General features: G+C 49.9%; 8 protein-coding genes across 8 annotated transcripts; 5 read left to right on the top strand and 3 right to left on the bottom strand.

Moving 5' to 3' along the window:
* Positions 1-138: 138 nt before the first annotated feature.
* PtrM4_099300 (uncharacterized protein) lies at positions 139-774 on the top strand (the record flags this gene model as incomplete). Its single annotated transcript, XM_001933717.1, has 2 exons — positions 139-171; positions 328-774. 2 exons carry the CDS (start codon positions 139-141, stop codon positions 772-774), a joined length of 480 nt encoding a protein of 159 aa, XP_001933752.1.
* Positions 775-1,300: 526 nt separating this feature from the next.
* PtrM4_099290 (LdhA, Lactate dehydrogenase and related dehydrogenase) lies at positions 1,301-2,741 on the bottom strand (the record flags this gene model as incomplete). Its single annotated transcript, XM_066107302.1, has 4 exons — positions 1,301-1,426; positions 1,479-2,238; positions 2,349-2,524; positions 2,577-2,741. 4 exons carry the CDS (start codon positions 2,739-2,741, stop codon positions 1,301-1,303), a joined length of 1,227 nt encoding a protein of 408 aa, XP_065962970.1.
* A 2,582-nt stretch (positions 2,742-5,323) lies between these two features.
* On the top strand, positions 5,324-6,406 carry PtrM4_099280 (uncharacterized protein; the record flags this gene model as incomplete). Its single annotated transcript, XM_001933719.2, has 2 exons — positions 5,324-5,921; positions 5,985-6,406. The coding sequence occupies 2 exons, from the start codon at positions 5,324-5,326 to the stop codon at positions 6,404-6,406; spliced, it is 1,020 nt and encodes a 339-aa protein (XP_001933754.2).
* A 2,073-nt stretch (positions 6,407-8,479) lies between these two features.
* On the top strand, positions 8,480-9,192 carry PtrM4_099270 (uncharacterized protein; the record flags this gene model as incomplete). Its single annotated transcript, XM_001933720.1, has 2 exons — positions 8,480-8,857; positions 8,917-9,192. The coding sequence occupies 2 exons, from the start codon at positions 8,480-8,482 to the stop codon at positions 9,190-9,192; spliced, it is 654 nt and encodes a 217-aa protein (XP_001933755.1).
* A 548-nt stretch (positions 9,193-9,740) lies between these two features.
* On the bottom strand, positions 9,741-10,400 carry PtrM4_099260 (uncharacterized protein; the record flags this gene model as incomplete). The annotated part of the gene is made up of 4 exons (XM_001933721.1): positions 9,741-9,773; positions 9,830-10,036; positions 10,098-10,161; positions 10,210-10,400. The coding sequence occupies 4 exons, from the start codon at positions 10,398-10,400 to the stop codon at positions 9,741-9,743; spliced, it is 495 nt and encodes a 164-aa protein (XP_001933756.1).
* Positions 10,401-11,854: 1,454 nt separating this feature from the next.
* PtrM4_099250 (uncharacterized protein) lies at positions 11,855-12,154 on the top strand (the record flags this gene model as incomplete). The annotated part of the gene is made up of 1 exon (XM_066107301.1): positions 11,855-12,154. The coding sequence occupies one exon, from the start codon at positions 11,855-11,857 to the stop codon at positions 12,152-12,154; it is 300 nt and encodes a 99-aa protein (XP_065962969.1).
* A 334-nt stretch (positions 12,155-12,488) lies between these two features.
* Positions 12,489-12,870, top strand: PtrM4_099240 (uncharacterized protein; the record flags this gene model as incomplete). Its single annotated transcript, XM_066107300.1, has 2 exons — positions 12,489-12,763; positions 12,816-12,870. The coding sequence occupies 2 exons, from the start codon at positions 12,489-12,491 to the stop codon at positions 12,868-12,870; spliced, it is 330 nt and encodes a 109-aa protein (XP_065962968.1).
* A 1,294-nt stretch (positions 12,871-14,164) lies between these two features.
* On the bottom strand, positions 14,165-14,655 carry PtrM4_099230 (uncharacterized protein; the record flags this gene model as incomplete). The annotated part of the gene is made up of 3 exons (XM_001933722.1): positions 14,165-14,228; positions 14,281-14,424; positions 14,477-14,655. The coding sequence occupies 3 exons, from the start codon at positions 14,653-14,655 to the stop codon at positions 14,165-14,167; spliced, it is 387 nt and encodes a 128-aa protein (XP_001933757.1).
* Between the last annotated feature and the right edge of the window lie 1,832 nt (positions 14,656-16,487).

Raw genomic sequence — 16,487 nt, 5'->3', positions numbered from 1 at the left:
ACCCACGACTGCCGACTTCACTCGCACTCGGACTAACCATCACGCACACGCGTCCCTGCCTAGTTGTTGATAAGACGCCGGACGCGCGCTATCATACACTCATCATCGCACTCTTCGCTAGCACATGCAACCCAAGTCATGGCCGGCTCTGCGCACTCGAGCTTCCTCAAGGTCAGTCACTGACAGCTGTCAGGCATGCATTTCTCGTCGCGGTAGGCGGTGAGGGCTGCTCGTCATGTGTTCTATTCTGTTGGGGGATTGGGAGGGAAGCCGCGACCGACCGACCGACCGACCGCGACTGTAGCTGACACGAACATATTCCCTCAGACAATCTTGATCCCACTCTTCCTAGCCGCCATCCTCTACGCCCTACTAGCCCTAATCCTCCTCCCTTTTATCCGCCGCCACCGCAGTCGCTATAGCCAGTACTTGCCCATGTCTGCCGCTGTCGCCGCCGCCGAATTCCCTACCTCATGGCGCACCCAAGTCTCGGATGCGCTGTACAACCTCTTCGTCCCGTCCACGTGGGGGAGACAGCGCGCCGTGGTGGATGGCAGTGGCCAGCACGAAGACGACCTCTTTGACGACGAGGAGGGCGAGGGTATGGTGGGATTTGACCCCATTGACGAGAGGCGGAGAGAGGCGCTGGAGCAGCGGAGAAGCATGATGGAGGAGGAGAGACGGTTAGGCCGGGATCTTGAGGAGGGCTTCAAGGACGACAGTGAAGACGAGCATGAGGATGAGCGACGGAGGTCTCTGTCACGGCATCGTTGAGAGCGTATTGCTCTTTTTTTTACATCACACTGCTTTTTAATTTCACTATTATCCTTACCGCATTGCATCGCCGCAACGCAACCCAATACCACCGGGAGATGACACTGATTTGTCATACAGGTCACAACATAGACAGCGGATAGATTAGTATAGACGGTTACACAACCATCCCCGCAAATACATGTACACTGTTGCTTACCAATACCATCTCAGAACACGTGCACCAAAGTGTCGTAGAATAATTGACAGTGTGGGTAGTTAAGCGCTAACAGTCGTATCTAGCGACTACAGTGACCTCTGTACACTACTATGTCCACTATTATATGACACCCAGGTGTTACCAATATTTACAGAACACGTGAATATCAACTCCACCATCACCGCATAACTACACCAAATTGAAGTCATAAATATATTCATATACATAAGCAGGCCAAAAATGCCCATCCAAGCCCTGAAACCAACAAGGAAAATCTCTGGAAATCGCTCAAAATGTGCAAGGAGCTGCCTCAGAAAACGACTGCTTCTACTTGCGCTGACCGTATGCCTTGGTGGCGTAGTCGCCCTTGTGAACGATCAAGTCTTCTGGTCTGTAGTTCTCGCGGCCGGAGAAGTACTCGTCGAGGATAGCCTTGGTGCCATCGGCGTATCGCTAGAGGAATAGTCAGTAAAAAGCTTGTACAAAAAAAGTCGACATGACTAACCTTCTGAGCATCGATCGAAGTACCAGACATATGAGGAACCATGGCGTTGCCTCCGCCCCATGGGTTCTGGGCGTAGCGGAGCGGGTGGTCCTTGGGAGCGGGCTGGGGGAACCAGACATCACCACCGTATCCACGGAGGTGACCATCCTTGAGCGCCTGGGCAACATCCTCCTTGACGACAATGGCACCACGGGCGGTGTTGACCAGCCATGAGCCCTTCTTCATCTTGGAGATGAGGTCCTTGTTGAAGAGACCGCGTGTCTTCTCGTGGAGTGGGCAGTTGATGGTGACGACATCGCACTGAGCCAACATCTCCTCGAGGTTCTCTACGCGGCGGCAGCCAATCTCCTTCTCCTTCTCGGGGGACAGGGGCTGGTAGTCAAAGTAGAGGAGCTCCTTGCAGTCAAAGGGCTTGAGACGGCGGAGCACGCGCTCTCCAATGCGGCCGACGGCCACGGTGCCGACCACCTTGTTCTCGAGATCGTACTCGTTCTTGGCCACCTCGGCTACGTTCCACTCGCCCTTGACGATTTGCTCGTGGGCGGGGACAAAGTTGCGGACAAGAGTCAGGATGGTCATGACCACGTGCTCGGCGACTGAAACGACGTTGGAGCCAGTCACCTCGGCGACGGTGATGCCGCCGTTGGTCTTGTTGGCGGCATTGAGGTCGACGTGGTCAGATCCAATACCAGCGGTAACGGCGAGCTTGAGCTTCTTCGCCTTGGCAAGACGCTCTGCGGTGAGGTAACCGGGGTGGAATCTGTCAATCGTTGAATTAGCCCATGCTCGTTCAGATCGTGTTTGCAGCACTAGTGCCGTTGCGCGTGCTTGTGGGGCTCTTAGCGGCATTGCGGGGTAGCTCTGACGTACGGTGTGGTGATGATGACCTCTGCGTCGACGAGGTGCTTGTCGAACTCTGAGTTCTCACCCTCCTTGTTTGAGGTCGTGACAAGTTCGTGACCCTGTTCCTCAATCCATTTCCTGATGCCTAGCTCGTTTTCCGTCGTTCCAAGCAGCTGGGGCTCCTGCTCGGCATGAATGCCACCCTGGTCCACATGTCAGATGTGTCGCGTATACATGGGTACATCTGAGACTTACATCGTAAAGGACGAGAAGTACTTTGCCCTGTTGTGAAGCAGTCGCGGTCAGCGTTCTGAAAGCATTCGGTTGTCGCAGTGACGATGTCAATCGTGGTCCGGCGCGAGCGCTGAGGAGGGATGTGGCAGGGCGCGCGAGGCGAGAAGCAGAGCGGAGAAATACCATTTTGAATATTGAACTGACAAGAGAACAATTGAGGCTTCAAGAGAGATATATATAAGAATGCGGCACAAGTAACCGACAAGTACGTATTCCTGACGCAGGTCAGTAATCCATTCGTTACAGGGGGGAAGAGGGGCGCGTGGGTCGGTATACCTCTTGCGGGCCGAAGTGACGTAGATGTGTATTGGAGATGTCTATACTGAGACTTATGCACAAAAGAGGTTTGTTTGTGTCGACAACTGAGGGGTTGTGAGGGGTCATATAAATACTGTCGGGTATCCATCATAAACTTCTTATTTTGAGCCTCTGGTCCTTGGGTATCCTCGCAATCCACGCAGGTCAGCCCTCCCCACTTGGTGATGCCGCGTTCCCACCTAGACAGCTGGTCGATGTCACCGGCGGGTACGACGGTCATGTTTGGAATATCTTCGCATCGCTGAGGGTGCGGGGTCACATCCAATGGCGCGGGTGAGCTTCAATACGCGCCAGGGGAGCTCTACCACCAGCTTACCCGTTTGATACTCACAAAGCTTCGCCGAGAAGCCCGTAGCGTAGTCTGTGGTTGTGGGCCACCATGGTAGCTCCACTAGCGCGTGGTTATATGGCCCGATACAGCAAATATGTACGTAAATCGAGGCTGGGAGCTGGGGGGGGAGTTAGCAGCATGTACGCTAAGCTCCGAATAGCTTCATTCGTGACTCCGGAAGCCACGATGTACGAATGGTGTTGATGCAGCAGATCGCCATGGAGTCTTCCATTATAGTCGCGGGGTATGCGTCGCCATCTGTGACCTTAGAGAAATGACTTTGCAACCACCGACCCGACTCCGAATATCGGGAGGGGCATCTTGAGACAAGACTGTGGATGCGCCATGTAATCCACCACCACGAGGCTGAGCGCTGGTGGGGGCCAACAATCGCGATTCCGGCGTCAAGGTGGAATTGCGCGGACCAATCTAGATGCCGGCCGTCTACCTTTCACGGCAGTGGAGAAGGATACTTGGGTGCGGAGCAGGAGCGGTTGAAGTTCGCAGTCTGCGGATGCGAGTTGTCGCCGCTGAACCCTGACGAAACTCGCTGCAAAGCAGGGGGACGGTCGGCATTCGGGACATGGCTCGGGATAAGGGGCCATGGTCTGGAGATTGTTCTTATCTGCTCGGCCGAAACGGGGCCGACGACGCTCGCGTTCCGAAAGCCAAAAAGCTGCCAAATCCCTCACGCGCATCCATTGTCCTGATCGAGCAGAGGCAACCGGTGACGTTCGTGGAGTTCTGTCGCTGCCAAATTGAGTAAATTGAGTATATTCCCTCAGTCCACAACGACGAGAATTCCTTGACCAAGTCCGGGTCTCTGGGCAGTCGCACAGCTTTGTCATCCAGTCTTATTAGCAGTCATCCCCTATCAGCTCTCCAGCCTCTGAGAATGTGATATCTCTGTATGAGGCGAGTCGAGTTATGCCTAGCTTCGACGACAGGTGGCGCGTTTCCCGGCTTTTTCTCAATCGCATCAAGGTAATTTCGAAGCAATTCTGGATGAGACGTACTAGATTGTCGAAGCTCCTATCTGAATCCCGGGAATCATCTTAGCTACATCCGTGAACCAAGGTGTAGCGGGGTGCATATAAGGTGAGAGTGGAAGGATGGAAATCAAACGTGTCGTACGTGTCGTTGGCACCTTCCCTAGGGTTCCAAGGTGAGGTCACAAATAGACTCCGCAACAATCAATTCAATCCGGTCACTCTCCTAGACCCACTTACCTATCTAGGTAGGGCTTAAACTCCTATAGGTAACTACTAGGCTTAAAGCGGTAATCAATCAATCCAATCTGAACCTTCTAGGACCCACTTAATTGATTGTTGCGGACTGTGGTCACAAATACGCCTGCCTGACATGCGACCTTTGCAGATTGACACAACATTCCTGGTCGACACTAATTACATGACATACCAGTGTAAAAATGCCGTTGTATGCGCTAGACACGTCTCTTAAGTGCTTGCTTCCTCGCAAGTAGAAAAATCGCTTGGTCATTCTTCATCTCTCATGGAGACGAAGATTGAGTTTTTTCCACTTCAAGAGATGGACTTTCAACATTTTCCAGCTTCTCAGAACATCAAAGCGCCTATAGATGGTAAATTTAGCGTCGTGCATTGTAATCCAGATCAGATGTCGTTGTGTAGATTGCAAGTGATTGCGCTTCTACACTTTCACTTCACCTACACTCCTCGCAATCTCCGCTGAGGTCTTGGCGCAGCCCTACAACTATTTCTTTGCGCCTTTCTCAGCTTTCAAGCTTCCCCGCACTCTAACTTTCTCGTCTGTCAATTGTCAACACTCAACTCAGCCCGTCGCAGCCCGTCGCAGCCCGTCACAACGAGGGCTTTACTGCGAACCGGTAAGCATTCGGCCGCACCTAGGCAACGCGAGATACTCCACAGCGACAGCGACAGCGTAAGTATAACCCGTTGTTCCGCATGCTATAGGCGTGTCTGGCGCCTACAGTGGCCTTTTTATGCTAGCTTGTCAAGTACTTCATGTTACCCAGGTGGTGGAAAACTTTGAGTCATATACTGACCAGAAGCATACACAGATGGCGAGCCTAGCCAAGAAGCGCCGACTAACAGAGTCTTCATCTCCAGAGGAACATGCAGCCGCTCACTTAGTGCTGGCAAAACGCGGCGACGTCCTCCTTGAGCTGAGCAAGGACGGGGCAGCGGCGGGCACATTGCTCGTCTCTTCTATCGTCCTCGGTCTCGCGTCTCCGATCTTTGACGCCATGTTCAACGGCAGTTTTGCAGAAGGACAAGGCCTTTCTGCTGCTTCGCCAAAGAAGATCGCGCTTCCTGACGATGATTCGACGGCCATGACACTTTTCTGCAAAATCGCCCATATGCAAACTACACGCTTGAACAATACGCTTTCCTTTGATACCCTCGCCGATCTTGCCGTTGTTTGCGACAAGTACAGGTGTACTGAGAGCGTGCGCCCATGGCTTCAGCTTTGGATCCACAAACGACTTGCGAACCCTGGAGCCGACAAATTCGAGAAATTGATCTTCGTCGCATATGTCTGCGATCTTCCAAAAGAGTTCGAGGAGGTCACCTTGGCTTGTCTCCGTAGCCGTACCTACATTGGAGAAATGTGCAACATAACACATGGCTTCGACATTGTCCCTCTGCAGATCATCGGTGAGTATACGCCGCACGCAGTGGCGGCATGTTTACAGTATGGACATTGCTAAATTATCTTAGATGAGTTGCGATGTAAATCTGAGCATGCGTACACCACCCTACGAAACAAGCTGTACGGCAAAGATTTTGAGGAACTTCTAGCTTCGCGCTGTTCAAATGCATCTTCTGCGCTGCAATCCTATCTCGGGTTCCTTAGCGAGCATGACGTTACGCTTAATAACAGCCTGTCCCTCAAACAGCTTTCATATATCGGACGAGCTATGCAAGATCCCGAGCTAGTGGGATGCAGCTTGAAACATGATTCATGCGTTGTAAACAAGATCGGAAACATGGGGCTTATTGCATGTTACGCACTCAAAGAAGCATGTAAAGGCCTCAAAGGGCTTTGCTTGGACTGCTTCCGTGAGAAGTTTCTAGGTTACAGCTCTATCAATTGTCGACTCGGCCATGCAGCCTCTATCTCGCCCGCGGATTCCAACTAGGATTCCTCTCGGGCCCATTCCGCATACAGAACTACTTCAGTTTCAATCTTGCAGAACATGCACAAGAGAAGTAGCAGTTGGTAGAAGAATCTGGAGTTGAGATATTGGGACTTTGGGCCACTTGATATACCCCGTAAAGGTACCACGCTAGGAAGGAAGCGACAGAGTAGTAGTTACATTCAATGATCAACGAGTCTCACATTCATATCTCTGAATTTACAGTGATGTCTAGGCAAATGAGATCGGAAAGGTACTGCCCGCAGGTAGTGCTGTACCTTACTTGCAAACACACACACACCACATTTCAAATATCAATCACTCAGATACATGGACACGTCATCCCTCCATTTCAGGAAATTGTTAAGGTTTCATCATCTCCGACTTGCAATAACGTGGTTGGAAGAGCGCAGTCTCTGGTGCCTAGAGTGTGGCTTGCGTGGCGCCGGTTGAGACGCGTAACGATATTCTTTTTCCGCCCGCTCAACATGTCTGCGCTAAAGCAACTCTGTACAACCCCCACGCTCTCGGAAGAGAGTAATTTGAAACAAAGAAAATGTCGTTCGCCTAGCACCTGAATGCCATGAGATAGTTCACACCCCAGCAAACCAAAAAAGTTGAAGCCACCAAACCAACCCATCAAAAATGCAATCAACACCATACCGGTACTTCCCCCACACAATCTCTGCCAACCATCTCACACGTTACCACCCAGCATCGCCCCCAGCAAGTGAACGAAAAAACCCACCCTAGTATCTCCAGTACCTACACGACTTGCACGACGATGCCAATCTATCCAGCGCGCAAGCGAATGCACCAAAAGCGGGTAGAACGAGATCTACACAGGCCCCCGCCCCGCGTAATGTGCTTCCACTTCCGTTGCTGGGCCAGTTCGTGGCCCGGACGCTGGGTATGATGTGCGTAATGTATGTGCCCGGACACGGAAGCGCTAAGCTGGCCCCGAGTCGGGATGACGTGATGCGTGTGCGGGAGATCAACGGTGGTGAGTTAGTTAGCGCGACGGTGCTGCTTCGGCGGATGGGGTTGTGATGGGTATGTAGGGAGGGAGGGGGTGTTGATAGGACTGGTTTGCGAAGATGTGGGCGGGTGCTTGCTGAGGGATGGGAAATGGAGGTGATGTTTGTGTAAGATGAAGACTCCACGGTGAAGCGCGAAATGAACCTTTTCCGGGGTCTGCGCGTTTACAATATACACCTCCCCATCACGCCATCGTCCTGTGAACTGGTAGGTAAAGCCACCACCGCATTTCCTACCTCCACCTCTACCAACAACAACGGTAAAACATCATGCACAAACCTACCCTCCCATCTCCACCCCCAATCTACCAGTACCTCGGCAAGCATCCCTAAGGGACACCGACACCGACACCCTAACTCCGCTTCCTCTCCACCGCATCGCCAAGCCCTGCACCTATTCTCCAACTTCATATTATCCCGCTGACACATATCTGACAGATGTCTCCCAGCAATTTATGCTAAAAACAAGCTTGACCGCTTGCTACCTTGGCTCTCTTTACACCGTTGCTTATTATTCGCCGATCTGGCATGTGGCGCTAGTTACCGGTATCTTAACCCGGGATACATGTACCTCGTGTCACATGTGCTCCGGACTCCACCTTCCCCATCTTGAGGCCTTGGACTTGAGATTAAAGTGCTCTGGTCACGTTTGTGCCCTTTTCGATAGTGATGGCTGAGGGATTAAGAAGTTGGATGACGGGGGTGGGTAGCGGATACCGCGCGTACGTACACCCAGGAGAGAGGGAGGGGTTCCGAAATTGCCTTTGTGAGAAACCTGGCCTATCGCGCGTCTAGGTTTGGAAAGCAGGACGAGCTCGGCTTTTGTGGCCTGGATGGTTGGTAACTAAGGGACGCCCTGCGGGACATTTTTTGGGCGGTGCGTGCGTGCGTGCACGGTGGCACGCTGGCTGCGGTGGACATGTGCAACGTATGATGATATAAAGAGGTTGGGTACTGCGCTGCGTTTTTCGGATGAACTGCTCTGGTTGATGTTCTGACATTTAATCTTTCGGACCCCAAGATACCTACATCACTCACGATGCTGGCCAACCTGCCAACCACGCTTTTCCTCCTCATCGCCACACTCACCTTGTCCGCGAATGCAGGCGTCCAACAAACAGATTTCAGCGGCATCGGCCGTATCCGCGTACTAGCCTCTGATGATTGGCAGACCGCGTCACCAAAATCAAGCGTGGGCTGTCTAGACGTCCACGGCAAGCTCATCACCGACAGTAAAGACTGTGCCGTCTTCGAGCGAATGTCATCGTTCCCATATACACTCAGCACGGCGATGGGCAACTGCACGTTTGAAAATGAAAAAGCGGAGAAGAATACGGATAGTCGGTATGGCAAGGGGGATTTGGCCTGGAGTTGCGGGGAGCACAGGACGGATATCTATGATCAGTTGTATACGATTGTAGGTCGCCGCTTTTCTCTTGCTCATATGGGGGTGATGATGGCTAATGCGCTTTCTAGACTGGTTTCCCATATGTTTTCCTCTGCTCGGGGGATATTGCTTGTTACTACGATGCTAAACGCGCGCCCAAAGACAACGAAGCCCTCTCGTTGTGGCAATTCCACTGGGGCTCCGAGCAAATGGGTATTACACCAGGTCATGTGCAGCTGCAGCTCATGTGGGAGAAGATTGGCGATACGCCCAAGAGGGCGCAGACAAGCGAGGTGCTCGGCCCAAGGGTGCAGATAAACGAGAATGTGCAGATGCCGTTGATGGGGAAGAGGTCGAAGGTGTGACAATGCTCAAATTGGTGTGTGGCATCGCGGCAACAGAAACTGATAATTCCGGAAGTGAGTTGACTTATCAGGAAATTGAGTTTGCAATTTCTTGTTGTGTTCTTCGTGCTTTGCAGCATGCATGCGCGGTATGTTGTGTGACGTGCACTAGCCCACGTTTTTGCGTACGGATAGGTTGCACGGCATATGCGCGCAATTTGAGATGAACCGCGGTTTGCATATCCTCGTGAAGAATGGAGTCTGGATTCTCAACACAGATATACCGGACTGAGCTCGAGTCAATGACCCGATCAAAGTTATTGTATCAGGTGGAGAGATTATGTAGAGCGACTGTCGCAAAGCTGCCTCATGTCATATGACGACAGCAAGCACGCATCACATGCCGAAGTGGACAAGGTCATTAGCAGATCGGTCATTACCGTTGCGATAGCTAATTCATACATTTCTCTCATGTCGAGCATTTGCTCTTTTCGTCATCATCACCAAGCACCCCACAGACTCGCCTATTAGCTTTTTCAAGATACCAGCGAGCAGGGAGACCAAGAAAATCACGACTCCGCCGAGACGGAGGAAGGCATGCGCTACTTCAGATCGTTAGCATGAGAACGATCATGGGGTAAGACGGGTATGTGCATACTTGCATGCTAGGGACGACATCCTGGTCAGGATCGTGAGGTGTGGTCGGGACCTCAACCGTAGCATGCCCATCGATGGCATGGTTGGACGCAAGCTGGCACTTGTACGACCTGTAGACGTCGATCAAGCTGGAAGGAACCTCTGCGACGTCGCCGCAACCGACAGTGAAGACGGGCTTTTCACCAGAGCCGATACCGCAGCCAATGCCCTACCATCAGTCAGTCAATTGACCAGGTGGGGTTTTGTCCGTGTAGCCCAGATATTCGTACCCTGTAGAAGTCGCAGTTGACAGCTTCGACGCATACCTGGACAGACATGACTTTGATGGCGGCACTGAATCATGTAAGTGCGTGGGCTTGTGAGTTCAAGAAAGAGACGTACAGCGGCATGCACTGCGGGCTGACCTTGTCAAGCAAGAGGAATGTCGCCGGCGATTGGAAGTGAGGTTGTGTGAAGACGACGCCGACATCGCGAGCGACTTCGTTGTCAATCATGCCGATGTGAGGGCGAGGTGCAGCAAACACCATTCCAATAAGGAAGGCGGCAAGGAGGAGGGACTTCTGGAACGTCATTGTGATAGAGAACAGTGATGGGTAGCAGCTGGTTAGGTTTCAGTCGTGAATAAGGCAGGAAGTGACTGGATTATGGACAAGGTAAGAGCGTTGAGGGATGTCGTTGAAATTTTCTTTCAGAAGCAGAGTCGACTAGCGCCCTGAATGAGCGATGTCGGCGCAAAAACGTGGTGTTGCGGTAAAGCATGCCATCGCGATGCGGTGAGTATCGTTGGCACCTGCCCGCTGTGATGGAAGAAAGGGCGCACGGCCTAGATTCATCTTTTGACCAAACAAGAACCAAGACGAACAACAGAGTCAAACACAAGAATCGCGCAAGAAATAACGGTTAATGGCTACGAGGCTTGGCTCCTAGGAAATGTGAATGCTCGAACGGGACATGCCGGCACGATGCAGTCAACAGTTCCCCTTTCTCGCCCTCAAATCTTGTCAACGATTGCGATAACCATGAATACTGGAATTTGAGAACCAATGCTCTTTCTCGCGAGAATGCAATGCGCATCGTCGGACTATCGTGTCCCACTCACGTGAGTGTTCACATCTGGTGGGGAGCTTTCCGGTGGGTTTGGTGACAACAGTGCAACAACCAACGACTATTTTTTCCTTAATCCAACTCGGGCTGTACTGTATGGCGTAACAAAAGAACCTAATATTCACCGAGTGTCGTACAGTGACCGAGCAGTGTTTTTCCTTGCATTAACCGCCTCTTGCTAGAAGGGGTAGTGAAGAATTAAATCAAGAATCAACCCAAGATATCATTATTTGTGCATGTAGAACCAAATGAAACTAAGACATAACACTAATGGACTAGGAGTTGTAGACTAGAGATTCTCTTCAATAGAAAATTTGCGACGTGTTGTAATCTTTCAAAGTCTTTTGGATCTGATAGTTTTGGGATCCTCGGATCGACTGTACCATAGTACTGGAGTCGAATACTGGAGGGTCTTCAGCGGCTCGTGGAAAGCGGGCCGAAGCGTTTGGGAACAGGCTCACGAATGCGGATAAGTATCTATTGTTTCCTTCTTGAGTGGCTGCATTCTGGCCCTGAGTATTCTGGGGATCTGATCAACCCTGTAGGCCGGCTATCTTTCCTTGATGCTACAAATCGCGCCCATGTGCCATGACCTGCTTGTTTTTTCCCCTATCATATCGTTCTGATGGTGCACAGGCACCTTATCCACCATCGTGTGCTGTGACCATGTCAGCACTTACCTGGAATTGAACTTCCGATGCTTCCGAACACGACACGTGTGCCTGGGCTCTTCTAAGTATCCACATTGCCCTTCTAAGTATCCACATTGCCTTTCCAAGTATCCACATTGCCCTTCCAAGTATCCACATTGCCCTTCCAAGTATCCACATTGCCCTTCCAGCTTTCCCTTCTGTCCTCCTACCATATCCTCTCCTTCTCGAACATTCATTGCACAACTACCACAGACATCGTATCAGTCATCATGTCACGATTTCTGATCCTACTTGCGGCCATAAGCTTTATTGGCTCCGCAGTGTCCGCTCAACGAACTAAAATAGGACCCTCGGAGCAGAATATCTTCTGCTGTCAATGGCGAATCGACGCTTGCCGAAAACAGGGTAAACTAGGTTGCATCCACATACCAATCGATAAAACAAACCGCTGCGTTTGGGCACCTAGCGAGAAATGCCGCCTGACATGCCAAGCAACAGGGCAATTCGCAAGCAATTACAAGAACATATCCAAGGTTGTTACTTGTATTATAGCTAAACTGTTATCTTAGACTTGGTTGTTTATGCTCAGTGGGTAACCCTGAGTCTCCAAGGGCGGACTGTTGATCTAGTGACGTTTCTGTAAGCTGCAACATTCATATTCCTTCCTTTATATTGGGTGATTCCAAAGTTAATTATAGTATAAACTTTAGTTAAAAATAACATTTGCGTTTGACAATGTCAGCACTACCTGAGAAATTGAACAACCGTGCTCTCCAACACAACACATGGGCTATTTTAAGATGCACGTTACGCCTCCAGCTTTTTCTCACACTTTTCTCCTACACTATCCCCTTCCACACCATTATCTTATTCTCTACCTACAATTGTGTAGCTATCACAAATATGTTATCAATCATGAACCCACGGTCCCTTCTGGTGTTTGCGCTTATGAGCTTGGCACATTGCCAAGATTACTCCATCACCAGCCCTCTCAACCCATGGTTTAATCAAGAATGCTGTGCATCGGCATTAGAAAAATGTCAGCGAGGCCTGCCGTCGGAATTTAAAATTGGTTGCGTAAAGAATGGTTTCTACATGCAACAGTTCTGCACTTTAGCGCCCGACGCAGAATGCAAGGCTCTGTGCGAACGGACCGGAGGTGTCGCGGTTAACACAAAGTAAGATTATGCTGTGAATCTTGATTGGCATCATGGCTAATTTTTTACAAAGGCAAGGGTGTATGTGCACGGTCTCTAACCCATACAAGGGGGCTGAGTGTAAATGATTTGGAGATATACTTGTAAGTTTATATTGGTTTCTAGACCACCCAGCAGCCACTTCCATCTAATCATCTACTAACGAAACAACGACAGGGACGAATACATCGCTTTGAGTTCAAAAATCAATGAAGAACGGAAGTACCAGATGCGTTGGGGGAATCACGCCAGACCACTACCCACGGAAACGATATCGTCGGATCGAGATCGAGACCCACCAAACAAACCACCAATCCCGTCATCGTCCTTTTCCCTCGATCTGAACGCCACGATCCTACCAAGCCACCGATACCATATTTTCGCCGCTCTCCCAAACACTTTGACCTTTGATTCATGGAAAACATTTTTATAAAAGTCTTGTGTATTCTCAGTCGCATTTCATGGGTTCTTGCATATAGATGATAGACTATTAAAAAAATTAGACAATGGCGATGGTTCAATTCATGATATTTACATGGCTATCCGCGTTATGACTGTTTCGACTACTCATGAACTTTTCGATGACCACTACACCGAGTTCACTAGGTTAACAACGTTGGCGAGTTTGTGCATATACTAGCTCATAGGTTAGGGGAAGAACTCACTTGCTCTCACAGTTCAAGCTTCATATCTCCTTATTCATTCATCAGGTCGTATGGTAGAGGTAGAAACTCCTGTGTAGCCCCGCCCAATAACCTCACCCCCAAAGCTTTCGCTGAGTATTGGTTTCCAATCGCATCAACAATTTGGTATCGTATCAAGATACCATAGCGGAAAGTACCAGAACACAAATCAGTAGTTTTCCCGTAGCTCCATGACCAAGAAAACTCCAGCGTTCACAGCGCCCTCAACTTGCGCCCGATCGTATGTATTGACGAGACTAACTGTGAATCTGCATTGATGAACATGTCTCCCAACAGTTCTATGTGTAAATTATACTGTTACATCGACGCAGCAAATTTGCGATCGAAGAGAACCCCTGGCCTATATCATACGGCTGCTTTGCAGGGTCGCTCGCTGATACAAGAAACCAAACTTCACGTTGGGAGCTCCATAGCCCATCGATCGCAGTGCATGTAGTTCGAACTGAGAGTATATTATGACGGCTATCGAGCACAACCTTCTAAGCAGTTGCAAGTTTTGGTACCTTCAATCGGTCACGCTTGACCCCTGCCTTTGTATCCTCTAGATCACGTCCAATGCAAACATTCGCCTCTTCCCACCATCAACATTCGGCCCTCGAAAATAATTGAACTAGACAATGCCTTCCGTAGTGGAAGAAAGCCTGACAGGTATTGTGGACAATATGCCCGCAGTTCGCCTTCACTTCTGGCCATACATGCTTGGTCGCTGGACAGTGCATAAACAAGTGTATCCAAAAAGGTTTCTGTATAGTGTCAATAACGGAAGCGGTGATAGTTCCCCATAGAACGACATACCCATTCAGTTGGACACCCGTCTCAGTACGGTTACCCGTCTGGCACGAACAAGGCGGACTTTTCATAGTATCGCAGGCATAGTTCTCCCCCTGTCCAGGGGGAGGGTCGTTGCTAGGGGCCCGCATGCTTTCCTCGGGGCTGCTTCTGATAGCGAATTAGCAATGTGTGTTTCAAAGTGATACGATAAACTACTTACGACACCACATAGCAAACATTCTGTTCTCCACACTCGCGACGCTGGTCTGTGCGGCAGTTACCCTCTTCCCCCTCTTGGAAGCGACTATGGCTCCATATCCAGGCAACTCCAGAGGGGCCGGCTTTGGCAGATACCGAAGCAGCAAAAACGGCAAGTGAGATCAAATTTACGAGCAACATGGTAAAGATGAAAGAGCGGGTCGAATATGGTGTTTGAGTGTAGAGGTATCTTTGCGCAAATCTTCCTGTTGAAGGCTCCGTTCGAATTCGAATGGCTTGGGGAAAGAACGAAGGGAACATGGGGAGGTTCTACATCTTTGTATGTTACTATTCACTCTTACATCGCCATACCTTCTTCGCGAATCAACACGGGTGGGGTATATCGATCCTCAGTGTTCCTTCCTCTTGGATGAGCGCATTGTGGTTCCAAACATAGCCCGTGCTTGCGGTGACATCACATAGGAAAGCTTACATCTGATGCGCTTTTCAAAATCAGTACGATTTACCCCGCGATGTCCCTACTTCGGATTAATCATGATGTTAGCATTATAGATCAAATGTCTCAGGTGACAAGTGCATGTACATGTAACAGAACTTGAGAGGTTGCAGTTACACTGGAGTTTTCCTGTAGAACTCTCGTCAAAATCATGTAATCGATGGTTCTTCAGTTTGGTCCGCCAAGGATGCTACCCTGGTATTGAGTCGTTTACTGTGGTCGCCAGTGGATACTTCAGCCTCATAGTACATATCATGTTCATGGGAACGCGCGTTCATGGCGGGAAGCTTGGCTTGAGCGGTCAGCATACTCCAACTCATGCGCCGACCTGATGTCCTGTACCGGTGTGGATGTAGATCACGATCGATTTGCTTGCCATCTAGGAACTGACTGCGTTGCGCATAGTGAAGAACTAGTTGTATATACTAGCGGCCATAATGTACTACATTCATGTGCTCAGATAAATTGCACCTAAGAGCGATTCTAGAAGCACAAGAGAAGGTTCTTTTTCTTGGCTCAGCCATCGTAACCAGAAGTTCGCTTGACTTTCCTGCTTACAGTAAACGGGCCGCCAGCCGGAGATTGAGGCAACACAGATCGATCGAAAGAGGGGAAGATCTTCTACATGCCGCTGTAAAGATATACTTAGAGGACTAGGAAAACTAAAGTTTCGCTTAGTTATAACGCTACAAAATCCTCTGTTCTGCGCATAGACGTTGCCGGTAGGTTTGTGACAGTCGTCCAAGACTTGGAAGAGAACCGATGGAATTGACGGGTCTCCACATGGTTGTCATCGCTGTCTGTTGGTCTCAAGTCAGCCAACAAAGCAATCCATAGACGCCGGAAATAGTCCGCCCGCCTTATTGCCGACGATCAAAGTGCATCTTCACTAGGTATTGCGAGTCGACGTCTCAGGCTGGCAAAAATTATGTTCCCTCCACGTCGCAGTTTGAGTGATTTAATGTGTAGGACTGAATGAAAACAAAGTCCGATGTATAGCTATTCGCCAGTATGCGAAAGTAGACGAATTTAGTAGAATCGATCGTCTGTGCGGAACCCAAAACTTTGTGTTGCTACGGCAGCGCCTCGTCTTAGTTACTTGTTGTCTTTGATGTCGCTGGGAGGGAGGGAGGCTGCATGCAAGTACTTACTAAAGACTTACATCATGAAAGATGGCGAATGCGCTAGAGCTTGCAGCCAGCCAATAAAAACATAAAGTAAGAGTGAAAAATCTCGGTAGAGCTCTCGTCGAGATCATGTAATAGATCATGTAATCGATGATTCTTTCGTTTAGTACGCCAAGGATGGAATATATGCATGAATGGTGAGCGTAGATTCATTTCGGGCTATTGTCTTTAGATGAACAGAAAACATCTCACAACTTGCTAAATCTATTACTGGGTCAAGTTTGTACAGCCACACCCTCGCGGCCTGCTAAAAGCTACGGGGGTGGATAAAGGCTAGACTGGTTTTTGTTATTCTTATTGATATATAGAAGTCTAGATGTGCAGATATT

Source organism: Pyrenophora tritici-repentis, chromosome 4 (genome assembly GCF_003171515.1).
Source record: "Pyrenophora tritici-repentis strain M4 chromosome 4, whole genome shotgun sequence".
In the NCBI taxonomy this organism is placed as follows: Eukaryota; Fungi; Ascomycota; class Dothideomycetes; order Pleosporales; family Pleosporaceae; genus Pyrenophora; species Pyrenophora tritici-repentis.
This window is presented reverse-complemented; position numbering and strand designations above follow the sequence as displayed.